The sequence below is a fragment of the Papio anubis genome, chromosome 7, assembly GCF_008728515.1.
Source record: "Papio anubis isolate 15944 chromosome 7, Panubis1.0, whole genome shotgun sequence".
NCBI classification, from domain to species: Eukaryota; Metazoa; Chordata; class Mammalia; order Primates; family Cercopithecidae; genus Papio; species Papio anubis.
The window spans coordinates 74,852,101-74,876,949 of record NC_044982.1 but is presented as its reverse complement, the minus strand read 5'-3'; the positions used below and the strand labels follow the sequence as shown (position 1 = coordinate 74,876,949).

Genomic DNA, 24,849 nt, shown 5'->3' with positions numbered 1-24,849 from the left:
ATGTTGCAGGTCTTGTTCCAGATACCACAATAAAGCAAGTATCTCAATAAAGTAAGCCACATTAATTTTTTGGTTTCCCAGTGCATATAAAAGTTATGTCTACACTATACTGTAGTCCATGAAGTGTGAAATAGCATTATGTCTAAAAATATGTATGTACCTTAATTAAAAATATTTTATTGTTTAAAAATGCTAATGATCAGTAGCCTTCAGTGAATGGTAATCTTTTTGCCTGTGGAGTGTCTTGCCTGCACATGAATTGCTGCTGACTGATCAGGGTGGTAGTTGCTGAAGATTGGGTTGACTATGGCAATTTCTTAAGACAAAAATGATGTTTGCCACATTGATTGACTCTTCTTTTCATGAATGATTTCTCTATAGCATGTAATGCTGTTTGATAGTATTTACCCACAGTAGAGCTTCTTTCAGAATTGGAGTCAGTTTTCTCAAGCCCTGTCACTGCTTTATCAACCAAGTTTATATAATATTCTAAACTTTTTGTTGTCATTTCAACAAAGTTCACAGCATATTCACAGAGTAGATTCCATCTCAAGAAAGTACATTCTTTGCTCATCATAAAAAACAACTCCTTATCTGTTTGTTTTACCATGAGATTGCAGCAATTAAGTCCCATCTTCAGGCTCCATTTCTAATTCTAGTCTCAGTGTCATCTATGAGGATTGGAATCAACTTCTTCCTAACTCCTGTTCATTTTGATATTTTGATCCCCTCCAACGAATCATGAATGTGCTTAATGGCACCTAGAATAATGAATCCTTTCCAGGAGAATTTCAATTGACAGATCTATTGGAGGAATCATTATCTATGGCAGCTTTAGCCTTATGAAGTGTATTTCTGAAATAATAAGACTTGAAAGTCAAAATTACTTCTTGATCCACAGGCTGCAGAATGGCTGTTGTGTCAGCAGGCATGAAAACAACATTCATCTGCTTGTACATCTCCATTAGAGCTCTTGGGTGTCCAGGTACATTGCCAATGAGCAGCAATATTTTGAAAGGAATTGGCCGGACGTGGTGGCTCACACCTGTAATCCTAGCACTTTGGGAGGCTGTTGCAGGTGGATCACTTGGGTTCAGGAGTTTGAGACCAGACTGGGCAACATGGCAAAACCCTGTCTCTACTAAAAATACAAAAATTAGCAAGGCATGGTAGAGAGCTCCTGTAGTCTCAGCTACTTAGGGTGCTGAGGCAGGAGGATCACTTGAACCTAGGAGGTTGAGGCTGCCGTGAGCCAAGATGGTGCCACTGCACTCCAGCCTGGGTGACAAAAGTGAGACCCTGTCTCAAAAAAAAAAAAAAAAAAAAAGAAGAAAAGTAATCTATCTTTCTGAGTAGTAGGTCTCAACAGTGGGCTTAAAATATTAGTAAACCATGCTGTGCTGTCAGCTAGGCTGTATTGTTCCATTTATAGAGCACAGGCAGAGTAGATTTAGCATAATTTTTGAGAGCCCTTCGATTTTCAAAATGGTCAGTGAATATTGGATTCAACTTAAAGTTATCAGCTGCATTAGCCCCTATTAAGAGAGTAAGCCTGCTGTTTGAAGCTAAGCATTGACTTTTTTCCCCTAGCTGTGAAAGTCTTGATATCTTCTTCCATTTCGTCTACATTGAAGATCTTTTGTTTAGCGACTTCCTTCCATTATCTTAGCTAGATCTTCTGGATAAGTTGCTGCACCTTCTACATTAGCACTTGCTTCTTCACCTTGTACTTTTACGTTATAGAGATGGCTTCTTTTCTTAAACCTCATGAACCAATATCTGCTACCTTCCAACTTTTCTTCTTTATCTTCCTCACCTCTCTCAGCTTTAATAGAATTGAAGAGAGTTAGGGCCATATTCTAGATTACACACTGGGTTAAGAGAATGTTGTGGCTGGTTTGATCTTCTATCCAGATCAATAAAACTTTCTGTGTCTCAGCAATAAGACTATTTTGCTTTCTTTTTATTTATGTGTTCATGAGAGTAGCACTTTTAATTTCTTACAAGAACTTTTTCTTTGCATTCACAACCTGACTGTTTGGTTCAAGAGGCCTAGCTCTTGACCTATCTTGGTTTTTGACACAATTTCCTTACCAAGCATAATCATATGTATCTTTTCATTTAAAGTGAGAGACGTATAACTCTTTATTTCACTTGAACACTTAGAAGCCATTATAGCATTATTAATTGGCCTAATTTCAATATTGTTATGTCTCAAGGAATAGGGGGGCCTGAGGGGGGAGAGGGTGGGGGGAGAGAGAGAGAGAGAGAGATGGGGGATGGGCTGGGTGGTCGAGCAGTCAGAACACACACAACATATATTGATTAGGTTTGCATCTTGTATGGGTGCAGTTTATGGTGCCCACAACAATTACAGTAGTAACATCAAAGATCACCATAGTAGACATAATAATAATAAACAAGTGTGAAATATTATCAGAATTGCCAAAATGTGACATATAGAAATGAAGTGAGCACATGCTACTGGAAAAATGGCACCAATAGACTTGCTGAATGCAGGCTTGCCACCAACCTTTGATTTGTAAAAAATGCAATAACTGCAAAGTGCAAGAAGGCAAAGCAAAATAAAACAAAGTATGCCTGTAGAAGGCACTAAAAAATATGTTGAATGAGTGAGTGAGGAGAAAGAATTCTCTTATGTGGTAAGCCTTTAAAATCAAATTCCTTTTTGAAGAAATGTAATTTTTATGCAGTCTTTTGTAGTGGTACAGCTATTATGTATATTGATAATTGCCTAAATATTAAATGGCACAGAATGAAATCTTTAATGTAGTCACTGTTCTAGAAATGCTTCAAATGTAGCCAGCAACCAAAATCACCAGACCCCCAACTTCCAAAGTTTTATTACCTGTGTGGGCAGCCTCCAATTTAATGTGGTATGGGAGTCATTGATGACTATGCTTCTTATTACTTCTTTACTATCATTTCTTATCTACATACTCTGATATATGGGCCATTCATATAAGCTTTCAAATCTCTAGTGTAACTAAATGGGTAATATAGTAAGGCTTTTATTATCTAAACAATGTTTATTGAAAAGAGTTTGCCTGTAAGTATTTGTAAGTGTATTATCTTCCAAAACAAATTTGGTTTATATAATTCTTACAGCCACAATGTTATAAAGGCCACACTGAAGCCAGTGCCTTGTCTTTGGCTGTACCTCTATTTATTTTCTATTGTATTCTATTTTTGTTCTTCATTGGGTCTTTTTATGCAGGCAGTCATAATTTTGTCTTTTAAAAATGTTTTTACAGGTTAAAGCCTTTCTTGCTTCATAATATACACATTAACAGGCATTTTGGTCACTATATCAAGTGTAATATTGTGTTTAGCCCTTGTCATAGATATCTTTTTCTCATCTTAATATGTCACTCCTATTTTCCTAACTCTTCTTTTGTTACTTGCCATGGGTATGTATTGCTAGTGAGTTTTAAATTCCAGCTCCTGAGTTCCTTGTACTTATAGCTTACTATTGCTACTTAAAAATGCTACTTCAAAAACTTGAGAATTTGCTACTCTAAAAACTTGAGAACTTTAGAAGTCAGAACTAATAGAAGAAAAAGAGTCTTATACATCATATGAATTTGATAAAGTTGGAAATGTCCCCTATAAACAGAAAGATTGAGAATAACAGAAATCTACCTAAAAGATATGTCAGAACAAACAAAAAATTCAATTACTGTTTAAAAGATGATTCATATTAATTATAGAGTAACTTGATATATCAGAGCCCTGTTAAATCATTTCAGGGAAATTGGGCATCATCAAGCAATAGAAAGAAACTGTTTTCATATTCAACCTTTCAAGTGTGTGTTATCTATTAATGTCATATATGTTGGAATAACTGTAAACCTCCCGCTTCTTGGATATGTGTATGAAAAGTATATGGCACTTATGAAGAAACAGGCCTTACCTGAAATACTTAATGTTTCTGTTGCTAGCTTTTTACCTTTGGGCAGGTTAGTTTAATTTTCTGATCTTCAGCTATTCCATATGAAGTATGTCATATAAAGTCTTCATTTGCCATATGAAGACAGTTTGTCCAAGGTCTCAGATAGTGATTAATTTATGATAATAAATAATAGTTCACTGCAATAAAAATGCCTGATGATCAAATATAGGTTATAGAAGTTTAATAGCTTTTTTTTTTTTTTGAGAGGGAGTCTTGCTCTGTCACCCAGGCTGGAGTTCTGTGGCACGATCTCAGCTCACTGCAACCTCCACCTTCTGGGTTCAAGTGATTCTCCCGCCTCAGATTCCTGAGTAGCTGGGACTGCAGGCAAGTGCTACCATGCCCAGCTAATCTTGGTATTTTTAGTAGGGACGGTGTTTCGCCATGTTGACCAGGCTGATCTTAAACTGCTGACCTCAAGTGATCTACCTGCCTTGGCCTCCCAAAGTGCTGGGATTACAGGCGTGAGCCACCGTGCCTCCTTTAATAGCTATTTACTGTGGACTTTTTAGCTATTTACAGAATTGTTTTGGACATTATATGAGCATGTTTATGAGCACTTGCTGTACTAATGAAGGGGAATATAGTATTTAGATGGTGAGGCAGGATAAAGGCATAAAAAGATAAATAATTGTAGAGGATAACATTTATTAAGTATCAGATGCTATAGGAGATTAAAAGAGGGAATAGTTATGGAGAGCTGTTTTGGAGGCTGCCATGGAAGAAGGGGATTAGATAAGCAGAGAGAAGGCTGAGGATAACCTTGACTTTCCCCCACTGTAAAATGGAGATATTGCTTGCCCCATAAGGCTATTGTAAGGATTCAATGAAATAAAATGTCTAAAGTATCTAAAATAAATGTAGTGCTTTGTGACTATGTAATGTAACTGCTACTATTGTGTTTTTTTTTCTGGACTTAATATAAGTGGTTCTTTCTGTCATCTTTAAAATTTTTCTCTCCCAGATGCCTGATAACTTGGAGATGACGTATAGTTTTCATCTTAAATACCAACTGACTACCTGGAACATAATGTTGAAAAGATTCTCAGAATGTACCTGGTTTTAGTAGGGAAGAATGCTATGATCAATTACTGGTGACAAGGCACATATAAAATAGGTTGGAGGCAGGAAATGGTTGTGTATGGGTTGTTGGAGTAACAGTATGTAAACTGTGTTTATTATCTTAGCTTTAAGTCCTAGTATGTCTGTCTTGTTTCTATCCTTCCTTTTACTTCATCCTGTTAAGCTTTCTAATATAAGATGGCAAGTTTTAGAAGTGAGATACCAAGTTTATATCTGTACTCAGTGAATTAGCCCCAGAATAGAAAAGAATCTGATGTATCACCCCTGCTCCAAAATATCCCTTATGCATTCTTTCCCATTTATATTCTAGTGAGCTAACAGTTTCTATTTAAAAAATACTTAGATCCTCTGAAAAACTGAAGTTCTCAGTGTGATCTACTTGAGCCAGATTATTTTCCTAATGAAGTCTATCCACTTGAGAAAATGAGACTTTTGATTGTGGAAAGGATGAATTGGAAAAGAGGGACATTTTTTAAAAACTGAAAAATAGGTTGGATTAAAAGAAAGATATGCCTGAATGGCTTTCAGGTTTTAGATGGTAGGATGCCTGAGATGGGGATAGTAGGGTTCCAAGATGGTGCAAAAGGGGAAAGTATGCTGAAGATAAATGGAATTTTAATATTAAGAGTAACAGAAGCCATAACATTACAAAAACATGATTTTCTTCATAGTCTTATTTTCTGCTCCTTTCTCAAATTTTCTACATCCTCCTTCATTTCCACTTTTAGATGCAGCATTGTTTTATTGCCTTTTGGCTATCCAGGTTGATGGTTCCAGTTTTGAGTTTTGACCCATTCCACTTTCTAGTCTTTACTTACTTTCTCTCTTTAAATCCTTCTTTTCTTCTAGGTAAATAGGTAGAACATTGTAAACCTCTTCTGGTACTAGTATTTTTTGGTAGAATCACTCTGTCTCACACAGACACATAAAGTTCTTCTGCGAGAACAATTATGCGTCTGACTCCTTTTCTTGCATCTGATTTCTCATTAGAAGGACCTTGGTTTCAGAAAGGAAGGACTAGAGAAGTAGCTGGTGAGAAGTGAAATTGCAAACTTTGTACTGGATGCCCTTTTCTTTCTGAATATTCTTGTACCTTTGCATGTCTTTTCTTTACGATACGAATAAAGGCTTATTTTTTATAAAACTTTAAAAATAAATATATTTTTTCTTTTACTTTGCCCTGTGTTTGAATATTATTTAAAATTTATAACGTGAAGTTGTATATTCTTGATTATACTCTCTGTCACCATTTAAAAAAATGGATTTAATGCCTCTAGTTAAATGATTTCAAGTTATAATGTTGTTTTAGACATATATTCCTGAACCATGGTGTTCAGCTACATTTAAAACTATTTTTGGAGCCAGGGAACAGAGTAGAAAGTACAAAGGTTTCTAAGGCTTATTGCTGATACCAAGTACATGGTAACATCTACTACATGGTTGGTTCATGAACAATGGGATTCCTATAAAAAGAAGATCTGCTTCTAGATCAGAGTTATCCCTGGAACATGTAAAGATGTCAACTTTAGGAGGAAGATGTAAAGCAGCTGTTCTTATGCCTATTTCCTAGCTCTTTAGTTTGATGTGGTCACAGTGGCATTTATTCTAGCTTAACAATTAACTTATGATATAAAAGCTGTCCCTAGATTTGTTTGAAACCAACTGGTTACATACAAAAGATTAATTAAATTCACACCTATTAGAAAAGATAGAACTTCGTTGTAACAGAGTGAGAAGGATGCAGCATTGTGACAACTGAAATAGTTTGACTTACATTAAGAATCTTTTATGCTTCAGTGCATGAGCTCTCATGAAAATATGAGGAGGTAGGAAATAATGATCTGTATTATAAGTTCAGCTAATAATGGCCTCTTCAAAAAGCTGTTATTCACAGGGCAGTGGATTCCAAAGTTTCTTTGTTAACTTTCACTTGTTACTACGTTGTACGTTTTTCTATTAAGTTTATTTGGAGGAGTTGCTGTACACATTTTTAAAAAATAAAAAATTCTAAGGCAAAGAAACTTATTTGTACCTGTAATCATGAGTTGTTGCTTAGAGTCTTTCTTATTTAACTAAAAAATATGGCTTCAGACTATGCCAACATTTCATTTCTGGTAATTTTTTTTTTTTTTCCTCTGAGATGGAGTCTCATTCTGTCGCCCAGGCTGGAGTGCAGTGGCATGATCTTGGCTCACTGCAGCCTCTGCCTCCCAGGTTCACACCACTCTCCTGCCTCAGCTTCCCAAGCAGCTGGGACTACAGGTGCTTGCCACCACGCCCGGCTAATTTTTTGTATTTTTAGTAGAGACGGGGTTTTGCAGTATTAGCCAAGATGGTCTCGATCTCCTGACCTCATGATCTACCCGCCTCGGCCTCCCAAAGTTCTGGGATTACAGGTGTGAGCCACTGCATCTGGCCCATTTCTGGTAATTTTTATAACTAAAGCAAAATGCTTTTAGGCAATGTTAATTTTATTTACTGATACATAAGAAAAGATAACTATTTCAGTTGCCACAATGCTGCATCCTTCTCACTCTATTACAACAAAGTTCTGTCTTTTCTAATATCTTTGCGTATGACTTTCTCTTTAATGTATATGCTGTACATTTTTAGTTCAGTGTGCTTTTTCTTTGTTAAATTTTCCATATCATCCTTCTGCAGGGGCTATGCTAATCTTCTGTATCATTCCAGTTTCAGTTTATGTGCTGCCAAAGTGAGTACCTGTTAAATTTTAAAGAAACACATTTAATACAGTGATGAATCTGCTCACATTTCTGAGCTTTCAATTTATAATTTGTCATTTATTAACTACAAGAATTAAAATATGCATTAAAATTATTAATTTTTTATATTTATATTTATTTTATTTATTATACTTTAAGTTCTGAGATACACGTGCAGAATGTGCAGGTTTGTTATATACGTATACGTGTGCCATGGTGGTTTGCTGCATCTGTCAACCTGTCATCTAGGTTTTAAGCCCCGCATGCATTAGGTTATGTATTCTAATGTTATCCCTCTCCTTGCCCCCCACCCGCCTACAGGCCCTAGTATGTGATTTCCCTCCCTGTGTCCATCTGTTCTCATTGTTCAACTACCATTTATAATTGAGAACATGCAGTGTTTGGTTTTTTTGTTCCTGTGTTAGTTTGCTGAGAATGATGGTTTCCAGCTTTATCCATGTCCCTGCAAAGGACATGAACTCATCATTTTTTATGGCTGCGTAGTATTCCGTGGTGTATATATGCCACATTTTCTTTATCCAGTCCATCATTGATGAGCATTTGGGTTGGTTCCAAGTCTTTGCTATTGTAGATAGTGCTGCAATAAACATACATGTCCATGTGTCTTTATAGTAGAATGATTTATAATCCTTTGAGTATATACCCAGTAATGGGATTGCTGGGTCAAATGGTACACCAACAGTGTAAAAACGTTCCTGTTTCCCCACATCCTCTCCAGCATCTGTTGTTTCTTGACTTTTCAGTGATCACCATTTTAACTGGCTTGAGATGCTATCTCATTGTGGTTTTGATTTGCATTTCTCTAATGACCAGTGATGCTGAGTATTTTTTCATATGTTCGTTGGCTACATTAATGTCTTCTTTTGAGAAGTGTCTGTTCATATCCTTCACCCACTTTTTGATGGGGTTGTTTTTTTCTTGTAAATTTGTTTTAAGTTCCTTGTAGATTCTGTTTATTAGACCTTTGTCAGATGGGTAGATTGCAAAAATTTTCTCCCATTCTGTAGGTTGCCTGTTCACTCTGTTGATAGTTTTCTTTTGCTATGTAGAAGCTCTTTAGTTTAATTAGATCCCATTTGTCAATTTTGGCTTTTGTTGCCATTGCTTTTGGTGTTTTAGTCAGGAAGTCTTTGCCCATGCCTATGTCCTGAATGGTATTGCCTAGGTTTTTTTCTGGGGTTTTTATGGTCTTAGGTCTTATATTTAAGTCTTTAGTCCATCTTGAGTTAATTTTTGTATAAGGTGTAAGGAAGGGGTCCAGTTTCGGTTTTCTGCATACGGCTAGCCAGTTTTCCCAACACTGTTTATTAAATAGGGAATCCTTTTCCCATTGCTTGTGTCAGGTTTGTCAAGGGTCAGATGGTCATAGATGTGTGGTGTTATTTCTGAGGCCTCTGTTCTGTTCCATTGTTCCATATATCTGTTTTGGTACCAGTACCATGCTGTGTTGGTTACTGTAGCCTTGTAGTATAGTTTGAAGTCAGGTAGCATGATGCCTCCAGCCTTGTTCTTTTTGCTTAGGATTGTCTTGTCTATGTGGGTTCTTTTTTGGTTCCATATGAAATATAAAGTACCTTTTTCTAATTTCGTGAAGAAAGTCAATGGTAGCTTGATGGGAATAGCATTCAATCTGTAAATTACTTAGGGCAGTATGGCCATTTTCACGATATTAAGTCTTCATATCCATGAACATGGACTATTTTTCCATTTGTTTGTGTCCTCTCTTATTTCCTTGAGCAGTGGTTTGTAGTTCTCCTTGAAGAGGTCCTTCACATTCCTTGTATGTTGGATTCCTAGGTATTTTATTCTCTTTGAAGCAATTGTGAATGGGAGTTCACTCATGATTTGGCTCTCTGTTTGTCTGTTACTGGTGTATAGGAATGCTTGTGATTTTTGCACATTAATTTTATATCCTGAGACTTTGCTGAAGTTGCTTATCAGCTTAAGGAGCTTTTGTACTCAGATGATGGTTTTTTTTTTTTTTTTAAATATACAATCATGTCATCTGAAAACAGAGAGTTTCTTAATCCTGAGTTCTAATTTGATTGCACCGTAGTTGCAGAGACCGTTTGTTATGATTTCTGTTCTTTTGCATTTGCTGAGGAGTGTTTTACTTCAAAGTATACGGTCAATTTTAGAATCAATGTGATGTGGTTCTGAGAATGTATATTCTGTTGAGTTGGGGTGGAGAGTTCTGTAGATGTCTATTAGGTCTGCTTGGTCCAGAGCTGAGTTCAAGTCCTGAATCTCCTTGTTAATTTTCTGTCTTGTTGATGTGTCTAATATGGACAGTGCGGTGTTAACATCTCCCACTATTACTGTGTGGGAGTCTAAGTCTCTTTATAGGTCTCTAAGAACTAACTTTATGAATCTGGGTGCTCATGTATTGGGTGTATATTTATTTAAGATAGTACTTTTTGTTGCATTGCTCCATTTACCATTATGTAATGCCCTTATTTGTCTTTTTTGATCTTTGTTGGTTTAAAGTCTGTTTTATCAGAGACTAGGATTGTACCCCTGCTTTTTTTTTTTTTTTTTGCTTTCCATTTGCCTGGTAAATATTCCTCCATCCGTTTATTTTGAGCCTATGTGTGTCTTTGCATGAGATGGGTCTCCTGAATACAGCACACTGATGGGTCTTGACTCTTTATCCAATTTGCCAGTCTGTGTCTTCTAATTGGGGCATTTAACCCATTTATATTTAAGGTTTTATATATATATGTGTGTGTGTGTTTGTGTGTGTGTGTGTGTATATATATATATTTGTTTTGTTTTGTTTTTCGAGATAAAACTCCAGCCCAGGCTGGAGTGCAGTAGTGCAATCTTGGCTCACTGCAACCTCCGCCTCCCGGATTCAAATAATTCTTCTGCCTCTGCCTCCTTAGAAGCTGGGACTACAGGTGTGAACCACCACACTCAGCTAAGTTTTGTATTCCTAGTAGAGGTGTGGTTTCTCCATATTGGTCAGGCTGGTCTTGAACTCCTGACCTTGTGATCTGCCTGCCTTGGCCTCCCAAAGTGCTGGGATTACAGGCGTGAGCCACTGCTCCCGGCCAAGGTTAATATTGTTATGTGTGAATTTGATCATGATGCTGGCTGGTTATTTTGCATATTAGTTGATGTGGTTTCTTTATAGTGCCATTGGTCTTTATATTTTGGTATGTTTTTGCAGTGGCTGGTACTGGTTTTTCCTTTCCATATTTAATACTTCCTTCAGGAGCTCTTGTACAGAGGCCTGGTGGTGACAAAATCCCTCAGTATTTACTTGTCTCTAAAGGATTTTATTTCTCTTTCACTTATGAAGCTTAGTTTGGCTGTATATGAAATTCTGGGTTGAAAATTCTTTTAAGACTGTTCAATGTTGGCCCCCATTCTCTTCTGGCTTGTAGGGCTTCTGCAGAGAGATCTACTATTAGTCTGGTGGGCTTCCTTTTGTAGGTAATCTGACCTTTCTCTCTCGTTTCCCTTAACATTTTATCCTTCATTTCAACCTTGGTGAATCTGACGATTCTGTGTCTTGGGGTTATTCTTATCGAGGGTTATGTTAGTGGTGTTTGTATTTCCTGAATTTGAATGTTTGCGTTTCTTGCTGGGTTGGGGAAGTTCTCCTGGATAGTATCCTGAAGAGTGTTTTCCAACTTGGTTCCATTCTCCCCATCACTTTCATGTACACCAATCAGGCATAGGTTTAGTCTTTACACATAGTCCCATATTTCTTGAAGGCTTTGTCCTTTCCTTTTCATTCATTTTTCTGTAATCTTGTCTTCATGCTTTATTTCATTAAGTTGATCTTCAATCTCTGATATCCTTTCTTCCGCTTGATCGATGCAGGTATTAATACTTGTATATGCTTCATGAAGTTCTCGTGCTTTGTTTTTCAGCACCATCAGGTCATTTGTCTTCTTCTCTAAACTGGTTATTCTAGTTAGCATTTCCTGTAACCTTTTATCAAGGTTCTTAGTTTCCTTCCATTGACTTAGAAAATGCTCCTTTAGTGTGCAGGAATTTGTTATTATTACCCACCTTCTGCCTACTTCTGTCAATTCGTCATACTCTTTTCTCCGTTCAGTTTTGTGCACTTTCTGGAGAGGAGTTGTGATCACTTGGAGGAGAAGAGGCATTCTGGTTTTGGAATTTTCTGCATTTTTGTGCTGGGTTTTCCTCATCTTTGTGGATTTATCTATCTTTGATCTTTGATGCTGATGACCTTAGGATAGGTTTTTTGCATAGGCGTGCTTTTTGTTAATGTTGATGTTATTGCTTTCTGTTTGTTAGTTTTCCTTCTAACAGTCAGGCCCCTATTCTGCACTTCTGCTGGAGTTTGCTGGAGGTCCACTCCAGACCCTGTTTGCCTGGGTATCACCAGCGGAGGCTGCAGAACAGCAAAGATTGCTGCCTGCTACTTCCTCTGGAAGCTTCGTCCCAGAGGGGCACCCGCCAGATACCAGCTGGAGCTCTCCTGTATGAGGTGTCTATCAACTCCTGCTGGGAGGTATCTCCCAGTCAGGAGACACAGGTGTCAGGGACCCACTTGAGGAGGTAGTCTGTCCCTTAGCAGAGCTCGAATGCTGTGCTAAGAGATCCCCTGCTTTCCTCAGAGCCAGGAGGCAGGAATGTTTAAGTCTGTTGAAGCAGTGCCCATAGCCACTCCTTCCCCCAGGTGCTCTGTCTCAGGGAGATGGGGGTTTTATCTATAAGCCCCTGAATGGGGCTGCTGACTTTCTTTCAGAGATCCCCTGCCCAGTGAGGAGGAATCTCAGTCTGAACTTCCTGGCGGCTTCCTTAATATGGTGAGGGGAAAATCACCTACTCTAGCTTCAGTATTCCTTGTCGCCCCTCTCTGCGCTAAGCTCTGTTGTCCCAGATCAACTTCAGACTGCCGTGCTGGCAGCGAGAATTTCAAGCCAGTGGATCTTAGCTTGCGGGGCTGTGTGGGGGTGGGACTCACTAAGACCACTTGGCTCCTGGCTTCAGCCCCTTTCCAGGGGAGTGAATGCTGTCTCACTGGGGTGCCAGGTGCCACTGGGGTATGAAGAAACACTCCTGCAACTAGCTCTGTGTCTGCCCAAGCAGCTGCCCAGTTTTGTGCTTGAAACCCAGGGCCCTGGTGGTGTAGGCACTCAAGGGAATTTCCTGGTCTACAGGTTACAAAAACCGTGGGAAAAGCCTAGTAGCTGAGCTGGATAGCACAGTCCCTCAGGGCTTCCTTTGGCTAGGGGAGGGAGGTCCCCAGCCCCTTGCACTTCCCAGGTGAGGCAATGCCCCACCCTGCTTCTGCCTACCCTCAGTGGGCTGCCCTCATTGTCTAACCAGTTCCAGTGAGATGAACTGGGTACCTCAGTTGGAAATGCAGAAATCACCTGCCTTCTGCATTGGTCTCGCTGGGAGCTGCAGACCAGAACTGTTCCTATTTCACCATCTTGCCCTGCTCCTTATTTATTAAATTTTAAAATGATTTTTATTTATTTTATTTTTAGAGATGGGGTCTCACTGTGTTACTCAGGCTGGACTCAAACTCCTGGGCTCAATTGACTCTCGCACCTCAGGCTCCTGAGTAGCCAAGACTACAGGCATGTACCACTGTACCTGGCTTTAGTTTTATTTTTAATTGACACATAATTGTATATATTTATGGTGCACAATTTTATGTGTTGGTATATATATTGCATTGTATCATAATTAAATCAAGGTAATGAGGAGATTAATCACTTCAAACATTATTTCCTTGTTGTGGGAACATTTAAAATATTATAAGCTATTTTGAGATACATAATACATTATTGTTAATGCATGTAGGATTTGAATTTCTGTGTCTGGCTTATTTCACTTAATGTCCTCCAGGCTTATTCATGTTTGTGAAAATGACAGAATTTCATTCCTTTTTTTTTTTTTAAACTTTTATTTTATGTTTGCAAGTTCATATGAAGGTTTGTTACTTAGCTAAATATATCACAGGGGTTTGTTGTACATATTACTTCATTTCCCAGATATTAAACCTAGTACTCAATAGTTATAATTTTTGCTCTCTTCCTCCTCCCATTTTCCCCTGTCAGGTAGACCCCACTGTCTGTTGTTTCCTTCGTTGTGTCTGTAAGTTCTTATCATTTAGCTTCCACTTGTAAGTGAGAACACGTGGTATTTGGGTTTCTGTTCCTGTATTAGTTTGCTAAGGATGATGGCCTCCAGCTCCATCCATCTTCCTGCAAAAGACATGATCTTTTTTTTTTTTTGTGACTGCCTAGTATTCCATGGTATATATGTACCACATTTTCTTTATCCAATCTGTCATTGATGGGTATTTAGGTTGATTTAATGTCTTTGGTATTGTGAATAGTGCTGCAGTGAACATTCGTGTGCATGTGTCTTTATGGTAGAATGATTTATATTCCTCTGGGTATATGCCCAGTAATGGAATTGCTGGGTTGAATGGTAATTCTGTGTTTAGCTCTTTGAGGAATCACCATATGCTTTCCAGAATGGTTGAGCTAATTTACACTTCCATCGCTAGTGTGTAGGTGTTGCCTTTTCCCCGTAACCTTGCCAACATCTGTAATTTTTTGGTATTTTAATAATAGCCATTCTGACTGGTGTGAGTTGGTATCTCATTGTGATCTTTATTTACATTTCTCTCATGATCAGTGATATTGATTTTTTTTTCATATGTGTGTTGGCTGCATGTATGTCTTCTTTTGAGAAATATCTGTTCATGTCCTTTGCCCACTTTTAATGGGGTTGTTTGTTTTTCTCTGGTAAATTTAACTTCCTTATAGAGGCTTGATATTAGACCTTTGTCGGATGTATAATTTACAAAGGTTTTCTACCATTTTATAGGTTGTCTGTTTACTCTGTTGATAGTTCCTTTTGCTGTGCAGAATCTCTTAAGTTTAATTAGATCCCACTTTTCAATTTTTGCTTTTGTTGTGATTGCTTTTGCTTTCTTTGTCATGAAATTTTTGCCCATTCCTATGCCCAGGATGGTAATACCTAGGTTGTCTTCCAGGATTTTTATAGTTTTGGCTTTTACATTTAAGTCTTTAATCCATCTTGAGTTGATTTTTATATGTGGTGTAAGAAAGAGTTCCAGCTTCAATCTTCTACTTATGACTAGCCACTTATCCCAGCACCTTTTATGGAATAGAGAATCTTTTCCCCATTGCTTGTTTTTGTCAGCTTTATTGAAAATCAGATGGTTGTAGTTGTGTGGCCTTATTTCTGGGCTCTTTATTCTGTTCCATTGGTCCATGTGCCTGCTTTTGTACCAATAGCATGCTGTTTTGGTTATGGTAGCCCTGTAGTATAGTTTGAAGTTGGGTAGCATGATTCCTCCAGCTTTGTTTTCTTGCTTAGGATTGCCTTGGCTATTTGGGCTATTTTTTGGTTGCCTGTGAATTTTAAAATAGTTTTTTCTAGTTCTGCGAAGAATGTCATTGGTAGATTGATAGGAATAGCATTGAATCTGTAAATTGCCTTGGGGAGTATAGCCATTTTAATGTTATTGATTCTTCCTATCCATGAGCATGGGATGCTTCTCCATTTATTTGTCTCATCTCTGTGTTCTTTGAGCAGTGTTTTGTAATTCTCATTGTAGAGATTTTTCACCTCCCTAGTTAGTTGGATTTCATTCTTTTTAGTGGATGCGTAGTATTCTGTTGTGTCTATATACCAACTTTTCTTTATCCATTCATCTATTGTTGGACATTTAGGTTGATTTCATATCTTGACTGTTGTGAATAGTGCTGCAGTAAACATAGGAGTGCAGATATCTCTTTGACATACTGGTATCATGTTAAGCAAATATTAGCAGACCAAATTCAGCATTGTATAAAATAACTACATTAAAATTAAATTGGGTTTAATCCAGGAAAGCAAGTTTGGTTCCAAATTAGGAAAAATCTCTTAGTGTAACTCACGGTTTTAGCAGCTCGAAAGTGAAAAACCATGTGATAATTCAGATTCTTTAATCTGTATTCATATGGTAATTGAAGAAAATGGCAGAAAATATTGCCGACCCTGATAGTGAAAGGTTATAATTGGATGCTTTGGAAAGAATTGAGAAAATTACATAGAAGAAATATATTGCTTTCAAATTAGGTATGGGGAGATTGAACTAGTTAGTTTAGTCAGAAATTAAAGAAGAAAACTATAAACATATACTCTTTGCATATTCCTTTAATGAAGGACCATGGCTTTTTCTATGAGTAGGGATTCAATGAATGAAGTATGGCAGAGGATTTCTTTCTTTTTTTATTTTTTTGAGTCGGAGTCTTGCTCTGTTGCCCAGGCTGGAGTGCAGTGGCACGATCTTGGCTCACTGCAATATCTGCCTTCCAGGTTCCAGGTTCATGCCATTCTCCTGCCTCAGCCTCCTGAGTAGCTGGGACTACAGGTGCCTGCCACCACACCTGGCTAAGTTTTTGTATTTTTAGTAGAGACGGGGTTTCACCGTGTTAGCCAGGATGGTCCCGATCTCCTGACCTCGTGATCCGCCCTCGTCGGCCTCCCAAAGCACTGGGATTACAGGCATCAGCCAACGTGCCCGGCCGAGGATTTCTTATATAATCCATGCATATATGCTTTATACAGTTTTCAGTCTCAGTCTCTTGACAGAGGAGAAAAACCCTGAAGAACGTATCTTGAAATCTGAAAACAGGATACTACTAGGTTTTATGACTTTGTTCTAAACTTCTTGCTCAATACTTGTCCAAATCATATTAATTAAGATGGCTTCTGTGGCAGTTTGTTATGGTAGAGAAGTAGGATATGAAAGCAAGAGTGGGTGTGAAGGTGATTGCATAGTTTGATAAAACAAATTATATTTTATTGTAACCATTTGTTGCCTATATAATTTTTTTTTATTTCACCATAAGCAGTAGATTGCTTTTCTCTACAGATTAATGCAATTTTTCATCTCAGATTTCAAAATTGAGTTTGTCTACTTTTGTGGATTTTTACACTTTTTAAGCTAAGTAAAGGAACAAATAACTAGTAACACTCCAGTGTAGGAAGGACTGATTAGATGTGTATGTGTGCATGCAAATATACACATATATGTATGCACATATTAGATTAGCATATATATAAAATTTTTCTATTTATGTATCTTTGTATATGAATAAAATTGGTGGGCAAAATTAGTTACTGGGGCTATTTTTTAGAAAAATTGTAAAATTGTAGTTGAGTTATTTTATTGAGGATATTTATTTTTTTTTTGAGACAGAGCCTTGCTCTGTCACCCAGCTGGAGTGCAGTGGCACAATGTGGGCTCACTGCAATGTCTGCCTCCCAGGTCCAAGCGATTCTTTCATGTTAGCCTCCTGAATAGCTGGGACTATAGGCGTGTACCACCATGCCCAGCTAATTTTTGTATTTTTAGTAAAGACAGGATTTCACCTTGTTGGCTAGGCTGGTCTCGAACTCCTGACCTCAAGTGATCCACCCACCTCAGCCTCCCAAAGTGCTGGAATTACAGGTGTGAGCAATTGTGCCTGATATTGAGGCACAATATGTTCTTAGAAACATATTTAAAATTTTATTTGAATTATTTCTTAATAAAATTATTTCTCAACTATTTATCAATGTTGTGTCTATTGGGAATATTAGTAGTATGCTTGGTATAATGTTTAAACTGTTGCAAATTGAGGTATATTTAGTTGAAAGTTAAATTGCACAATATGAGCAGCCTATTTGTATTTCCAGTTTGGTATTCTTTGATCCTGGAAGGATGGATGGGCAAAGGGGAGATGTTAGTCAAGTGGTGCGAAGTTTCAGTTAGACGGGGGAATAAGTTCCAGTGATCTGTTGCACAGCATGGTGACTATTGTTGACAATCATTTTTTGTATATTTCAGCATTGTTAGAAGAGTAGACTTTAAATGTTTTTACTGCAAAGAAAGAAGTAAGTGAGGTGATGTGGAATGCTAATTGGCATGGTTTTATTATTTATTTTTATTATTCTACCACAATATAGACATGTATCATAACATTACATTGTACCCCATAAACATATGCAATTTCTGTTAATTGAAAAAATAATATTTCTAAAAAGATGAAAAAAAAAAACCCAATTCAGAATGTTGATGTATTGTGTTTTATTCTTCTAAAAGAGAGGATTTTGTTTTTTTTTTTCCAGGCAACCTAATGAGGCCTCTCTTGAATTATGGTATTGCTTGGTGAGCATATTTTTTTTTTAATGTTTCTTTTCTGAATAACATTGATTAATTTATACAAATTAGTTGTATTTTTGTATTACTGTTGCAGTATGTCTATGGGCTTTCTGGTTGAAGAAAATGAACCAGTAGTTTGGAGAGGCCTTATGGTAATGTCGGCCATTGAGAAACTGTTGAGGCAGGTAAGAATATTGCCTTAAATATCATTTTATCATTGGCAGAGCTGCGGTTAATACATTTGCTGATTGGAGAATTGTTAAAATTTGCATTCAGGTATCAGTTGATGCTATGAATGTATAATGTGTAATATGGCACCTAATGAGTTAATGTGGTGCCAAGACCAAACTTCACTGTTAACATGATTTAATCTTTCCCATTGTTCGTGAGTACTAAAAATTCTATTGTCTTACTGAATACTGTTTTCTTGCTTTGGCTGTGTCTGCAGTAAGAAGAGCAAATCTATTTTTATAAGTATTCTGCCACCTTTAGATTTGTGGTTAATCTCATTGTAGTCAATATTGAGTTATAAGGACAGTGTAGAAATCATCAGATGTAGAAAAAAATTATATAAACCATGGTACTTGTGATTTAAAATTGCTCCAGAAAAAAGTGAAATTTTGTTTTGAGTATATATAGTTATATATTTGCATGTGTAATATCTGTCCAATCAACTTTAATTTAGCCTTAAGAAAAGAAGAGAACATTTGATTGGATAATCTAAAAATATCATTTGGGCTATATGTTATTTATAGTTGGCTTGGAATAAGTTTTATTTTTTTTCTCAGTAGATGTGAGTTTGTAATTGTCTTCTAGGTAAAAGTTAAAAGTAATTTGCATTTATTTCATCAACTTATAACAGTTACCTTTTATTTATTCAGATTCTACTTTGGGTCAGGAACCATACAATAGGTTGATAATTCTACTGGTAGATACTCCTATATTCATTTTCAGGTATACAATTTAGATGGAATATGTCTTGAACTCTGAAACTCTTCTTTTTTCACTATAACATCTTGCCTTTCTACCACTTTTGCTGCTTGAATTGTGATAAGTGTGCTGTTTGATTTTTGGTCCTAGTAATTTAAGTCTCTTGGTTTCATTTTCTCCTCTTTTACTCTCAGATCCCATAGTTAGTATTTCACTTAAACTCACCAAACCACCCCATCCCCACCAATTCCTTTGTGACCTTGACCTTTATTTGTCTTGATTAACCAACCTGTTTTCTCTAATGCTAAATACCATCAGATAATATAGAATAGTTGTGTTAATTGCCTGCATTATATATATTTGATGTTTGAATTTAGCTACCTCCACAACACTTCAGCATCAGATTTTACATGTTGTTATTCTCAAAAAATATTCAGGGAATTTGGTAGTCTAGCAGAGGTCCAAATGAAGGTTTGGCAAAAACAAGCTCTCTGACACATAAATTGTATAGAAGTTACAGTTTATCGGCCAGGTGCAGTGTCTCACGCCTGTAATCCCAGCACTTTGGAAGGCTGAGATGGGCGAATCACAAGGTCAGAAGATTGAGACCATCCTGGCTAACACGGTGAAACCCCGTCTCTACTAAAAATACAAAAAGATTAGCCCCACGTGGTGGCCAGCGCCTGTAGTCCCAGCTACTCGGGAGGCTGAGGCAGGAGAATGGTGTGAACCCGGAACCTGGGAGGCGGAGCTTGCAGTGGGCTGAGATGGCGCCACTGCACCCCAGCCTGGGTGACAGAGGAAGAATCCGTCTCAGAAAAATGTTACAGTTTATTTTGAGAAGCCTGGTGGATACATTTTCAGCAAACATACTATAGAATATCAGGGTAACGATGGGATAAGAAAATGTGTTCATATATTATTGGGATGCTTAGCGGTTACCTAGAGTGTATCTATCTTACAGTCTCTTGTGAAGTCACTTTCATGTGTGCATTTTATTGGGAGCTGAAAAGCTGGTATTTTAGGCCTACAGTGGGACTAGTGCAGATCATCAGAGCTAAGAAGTGTTTTCACTTTTGTTTTGATTTAGAAACCAAACCGTTATTTGGTAAATTTAACATCCTTAGCGAAAATTCAGTAGCTAGATAGAACTTTTGTACAGCGGTGGATTGTAGGGGGTACCTGATTCATTGGCTCATTTTAAACAATTGGATATAACATATATATAGAAGAATGTACAAATCATGAGTATAAATAGATAAATTATCCCAAAGTTGAAACACCTATATAATCATCATTCAGGACAAGATAACTAGAACAATACCAGTGATCCAGAACATCCTCTCATTTTCCCTCCTAGTACCCATTTATGGGGAGAAGAAAAATACTGTGGTCATTCTGACATCTTGAACTAGAAGTCTGGTTAAGTTGTTTTGTTTTTCCTTTTTCTCCCTGACAATACTTTGTTGAGCTAAAATTATGCATACAATGAGATGCATAGATTTTCAGTATATAGTTTAGTGATTTTTGATAAATATATATACCTATGTAATCGTAACCCAATCAAACTAAATAGCATTTCCATCCTCCAAGAGAGTTTCCTTGGGCCCCCTTCTGATTCATCCCATACCCATAGACAATCGTGATTTCTGTCACCATAATGAGTTTTACATGTTTTTAAATTTCAAATGAATAGGATTATACAGGATGTAGCTTTGTTTTTTTTTTGGAGACAGAGTTTCACTCTTGTTGCCCAGGCTGGAGTGCAATAGCACGATCTCAGCTCACTGCACCCTCCCGCTCCCAGGTTCAAGCGATTCTTCTGCCTCAGCCTCCTGAGTAGCTGGGACTACAGGCATGCGCCACCACGCCTGGCTAATTTTGTATTTTTAGTAGAGATGGGATTTCTCCAGGTTGGCCAGGCTGGTCTTGAACTCCCAACCTCAGGTGATCTGCCCGTCCTGGCCTCCCAAAGTGCTGAGATTACAGGCATGAGCCACCGCAACTGGCCAGGATGTAGCTTTTTTGTATATGGTTTCGCTTCGCCTAAGGCTTTTGAAATTCATGTTTATTGTTGCATATAACAGTAGTTGGGTCTTCTTTATTGCTAAGTAGGATTCCATTGTATGAATATAATAAAATGTGTTTTTTTTTCTGTTGATGAATATTTGGGTGGTCTCCAGTTTTGGGCTATTGTAAATAATACCTCTATAATACTTTACAGTTGTTCATAAGTTTTCCAGTTGCTTCACATTTTTGTTGTCATTTGGTGTTGTCAGTCTCATTACATTTAACCATTCTAATAAATATAAAATGGTCTCTTGTTATGATTTTAATTTGTATTTCCCTGATGATCAATAATATTGAGCCCTTTTCCACATGTGTATTAGATCTCATATTTTCTTTCGTGACATGTCTGTTCAAGTCTTCTACTCATTTTTGAATTTTTTTTTTTTAGTAATTGAGTTGTAGGAATTTGTGCGTATTTTGGCTATGAGTCCATTGTCAGATAATAGATATTGGGAGTATTTATCCTTGTCTGTGACTTGTCTTTTTATGCTGAAGTTTGAAATTTTAATGAATTCCAATTTCTTATTTTTTTATGCTTAGTGCCTTTTGTATCCTCTTTAAGTAATCTTTGCCTGCCTACCCCAAGGTTGTAATGATAACAATGTATTTATTTTTTATTATTTTTATTGTTTTTAAAAATTCTTAATTTAAAAATTTTATGGGTATCTTATAGGTTACTATATTTATAGGGTACATGAGATACTTTGATACCAACAGGCATTGGGTAATAATCGCATCAGGGTAAATGGGGTATTCATCCCCTCAAGCATTTATCCTTTGCGTTTCAAACAATTCAATTATACTCTTTTAGCTATTTTAAAATGTACCATCAAATTATTTTTTACTGTAACTACAGTCACCGTGTTGTGCTAGCAAATATTAGGTTTTATTCATTCTTTCTGTTTGTTCGTACCCATCAACCATCCCCATTCCTTCCACCCCCACCACCCTTCACACCCTCAGATTACGCTCTATCTCCATGAGTTAAATTCTTTTAATTTTTAGGTACCACTGATAAGTGAGAACAAGTGATGTTTATCTTTCTATGCTTGGCTTATTTCAGATATTTGAAAGGACTTGAGTGTTGCGATCTAAGCTGTATCTGCTTTAGGGGGCACCCTAAACCTAGTAATGCTTGGTTCTTGCAGACCTGCAGAGGTACTGCCTTGATGGTCTTGGACAAGATGTGGGTGAATTATCTGGATTACCATACAGAGGCTCTTGTTCTCTTCCCTTACTTTCTCCGAAACAAACAGAATCTCTCTCTGTCTGTTCTGAGCTACCTAAAGCTGGGAATAGAGTGACACAAGCACCCCTGTGTCCTCTACCACTGTGACTGTGCTAGTCAGACCTGAAGCCTGCACAGCACTAGGTCTTGTCCTGCTGTTACCACTATCTGGCTACTGACTATGTTTGCCCAAGGCCCTGTAGCTGTACGATCAGCAGGTAGAAAAGCAAGATAGGCTTGTGTCTTTTCCTCGGGGCAGCGAGTTCTCCAGACCCCAGATGGGTCCAGAGATGCCATCTAGGAGCCACAGACTGGAGTGAGAAACCTTAGAAGTCTACTTGGTGTTCTGTTATACAGCTGTGAGTTGGCAGTCAAAGCATGAGGTGCAGTTCTTCCCATTCTTCCCTCCACTTTCCACAGGCAGAGGAGCCTCAATCTGTGGCCACCAGCACTACAGACCCACAGGACATACTTCTAGGTTTCCACTGATGTTCACTTAAGTCCCCAGGGCTCTTCAGTCAGCTCATGGTGAAGGTTGCCAGGCCTGAGACTCACTCTTCAGGGCAGTCCCAGAGCAGGTCCAGAAATGCCATCCAAGAGCCAAGGGACCTAGGACCCCTCATGGTGCTCCACCCCCTGTGGCTGAGCTGGTACCTAAGGTGCCAGGCAAAATCTCCTTTACTTTTCCCTTTGCTTTTATCAAGTAGATGAAGTCTGTCATTGTAGCTACCACAGTGGGGAATGTGCTGTATCTTACCTTAAGCCAGCACATCTCAGAGTCTCACCCAGAGGCCCATGGCATAGTTTCTGGGTATTGCTGCTGGTTATTCATGGCCCAGCGGCCCTTTATTCAGCAGGTGTTGGTCCTGTCATGACTGGGTCCTTCTCTTCAAGGTATCAGGTTACTTTCTGGCCCAGGGTGTGTCTAGAAATGTCATCCAGGAGCCTGGAAATGGGGTCCTCACAGATCTGTGCTGTGCCCTGCCCTGTGGCTAAGCTGGTATCCAAGATGCAAGACAAAGTTCTCTTTGTTCTTCCCTTTCCTGTCCTGAAGTGAAGAAAGGGTCTCTTGTGAAGCCACGACCTGTGTAGCCTGGGGTTGGGGGAGTGTTGGTGCATGTACTCCATTAGCCGCCCTGGATGGTGTCTGTCTTTTTTTTTTTTTTGAGATGGAATCTCGCTCTGTTGCCCAGACTGGAGTGCAGTGGCGCGATCTCAGCTCACTGCTAGCTCCGCCACCCAGGTTCACGCCATTCTCCTGCCTCAGTCTCCCAAGTAGCTGGGACTGCAGGTGCCTGCCACCATGCCTGGCTAATTTTTTGTATTTTTTTTTTGGTAGAGACGGGGTTTCACCGTGTTATCCAGTATGGTCTTGATCTCCTGACCTCGTGATTCACCTGCCTCGGCCTCCCAAAGTGTTGGGATTACAGGCGTGAGCCACCGCACCTGGCCCCTGGCTGGTGTCTTAGTAGGTTGTGTGCTCCCCTGGTCCACTGGCTCTGAGCACAGCTCAGCTGAAGGACTCACCTAGGAGCTGCATTCCTTGTAGCCTAGACTCCCTTTGAAGTTTATTAGAATCCCAGAGCGCTCCAGCTCATGATGAGGCTTGCTGGAACTCAGGTTCCGACTGCTGGGATGGGCGATTCCCCTCTGTTGAGGGCCAGTCCAAATGCTTCCTCTATGGGCACACGTCAGGTAGGTGCAGTCCGGTTCTGCTTTTTGCTCTGATGGGACAGCACAAAGTTCAGTGCAAAGTCTCACGTTGCTGCATTCCCTCTCCCCAAGCACACAGATTCTCTGTGCCACACAGCTCTTGGGCAATGGGGGAAGGGTGGAGATCACAATTCAAGACTGTCTTTCCTGCCCTTTTCATTGTGTCTTCCAGTAATACAAAATTGAAACCAGGTACTTTTGAGTGCTCAACTGATTTTTGGTTCTTAGGTAAGTTTTGTGTATGTGTGTAGAGAGTTGTTAAATTTGGTGTTCCTGTGTGGAGGGGGGCACTTTTTGCAGCTTTCTATTCCACCATCTTGCTTTGCTCTCTCTCTCTCATGTATTTTAATCTCAAAGCTTTATAGTTCTGTCTTGTACATCTTGAATTAATTTTTATGTGTGAAATGAAACAAGGGTCAATGTTTATAATTTTTTATAGTTTATACAGTTATGTTAGCATTATTTGTTTGAAAGACTTCCCTTTCCCTGAATTGATTTATATATTAGATAAAAATCAATTAACCGTATGTGTATTATCTGTTCTGGATACACATTTGTGCTCCATTGATCTGTTTGTTTAATCCTTACTCTAAAACCACATTGTCTTGATTATTATAGCTTTATAGAAGGCTTAAAATTAGGAAATGTGCATTTTCCATCTGCATTTTTTCAAGATTGTTTTGGCTGCTCTAGTTTCTTTTACGTTTCTGTATATTTTAGATTCAGTTTTTGCAGAAAAGCATGTTGATACTTTTATTAGGATGGTATTCAATATATAGAACAACTTTGGATGAATTGAGATCCTAACAACGTTGAGTCTTCTAATCTGTGGCCTACAGCTTGATCCATGTTCCTGCAAGAGATCTGATCTCATTTTTTTTAATGGCTGCATTGTATTCTGTAGTGTATATGTACCATCTTTTCTTTATTCAGTCTTAGGTAGATT

General features: G+C 38.2%; 1 protein-coding gene and 1 non-coding gene across 20 annotated transcripts in view; one reads left to right on the top strand and one right to left on the bottom strand.

The window, feature by feature from the left end:
- The window catches only part of NUBPL (nucleotide binding protein like), a 445,280-nt gene that overhangs the window by 70,982 nt on the left and 349,449 nt on the right, over positions 1 to 24,849 (top strand). For 16 of the 19 annotated variants that reach the window (XR_004184955.1, XR_004184957.1, XR_004184956.1 and 13 more), the window contains 2 exons: positions 17,929 to 17,968; positions 18,057 to 18,147. The exons of 1 other annotated variant lie outside the window; for it this stretch is intronic. Coding sequence is in view for 9 of the 18 variants with exons in the window: in XM_017961088.3 (XP_017816577.1) it covers positions 17,929 to 17,968; positions 18,057 to 18,147 (131 nt within the window). In the remaining 9 variants the exon portion in view is untranslated. Of the gene's footprint in view, positions 1 to 7,717; positions 7,770 to 17,928; positions 17,969 to 18,056; positions 18,148 to 24,849 lie in introns of all 19 variants that reach the window. 2 more of the 19 variants (XM_031668191.1, XM_031668189.1) reach the window with 2 other exon arrangements.
- LOC116276028 lies at positions 7,672 to 7,777 on the bottom strand. The gene has a single exon (XR_004185484.1). It is a non-coding gene; the product is annotated as a U6 spliceosomal RNA (small nuclear RNA).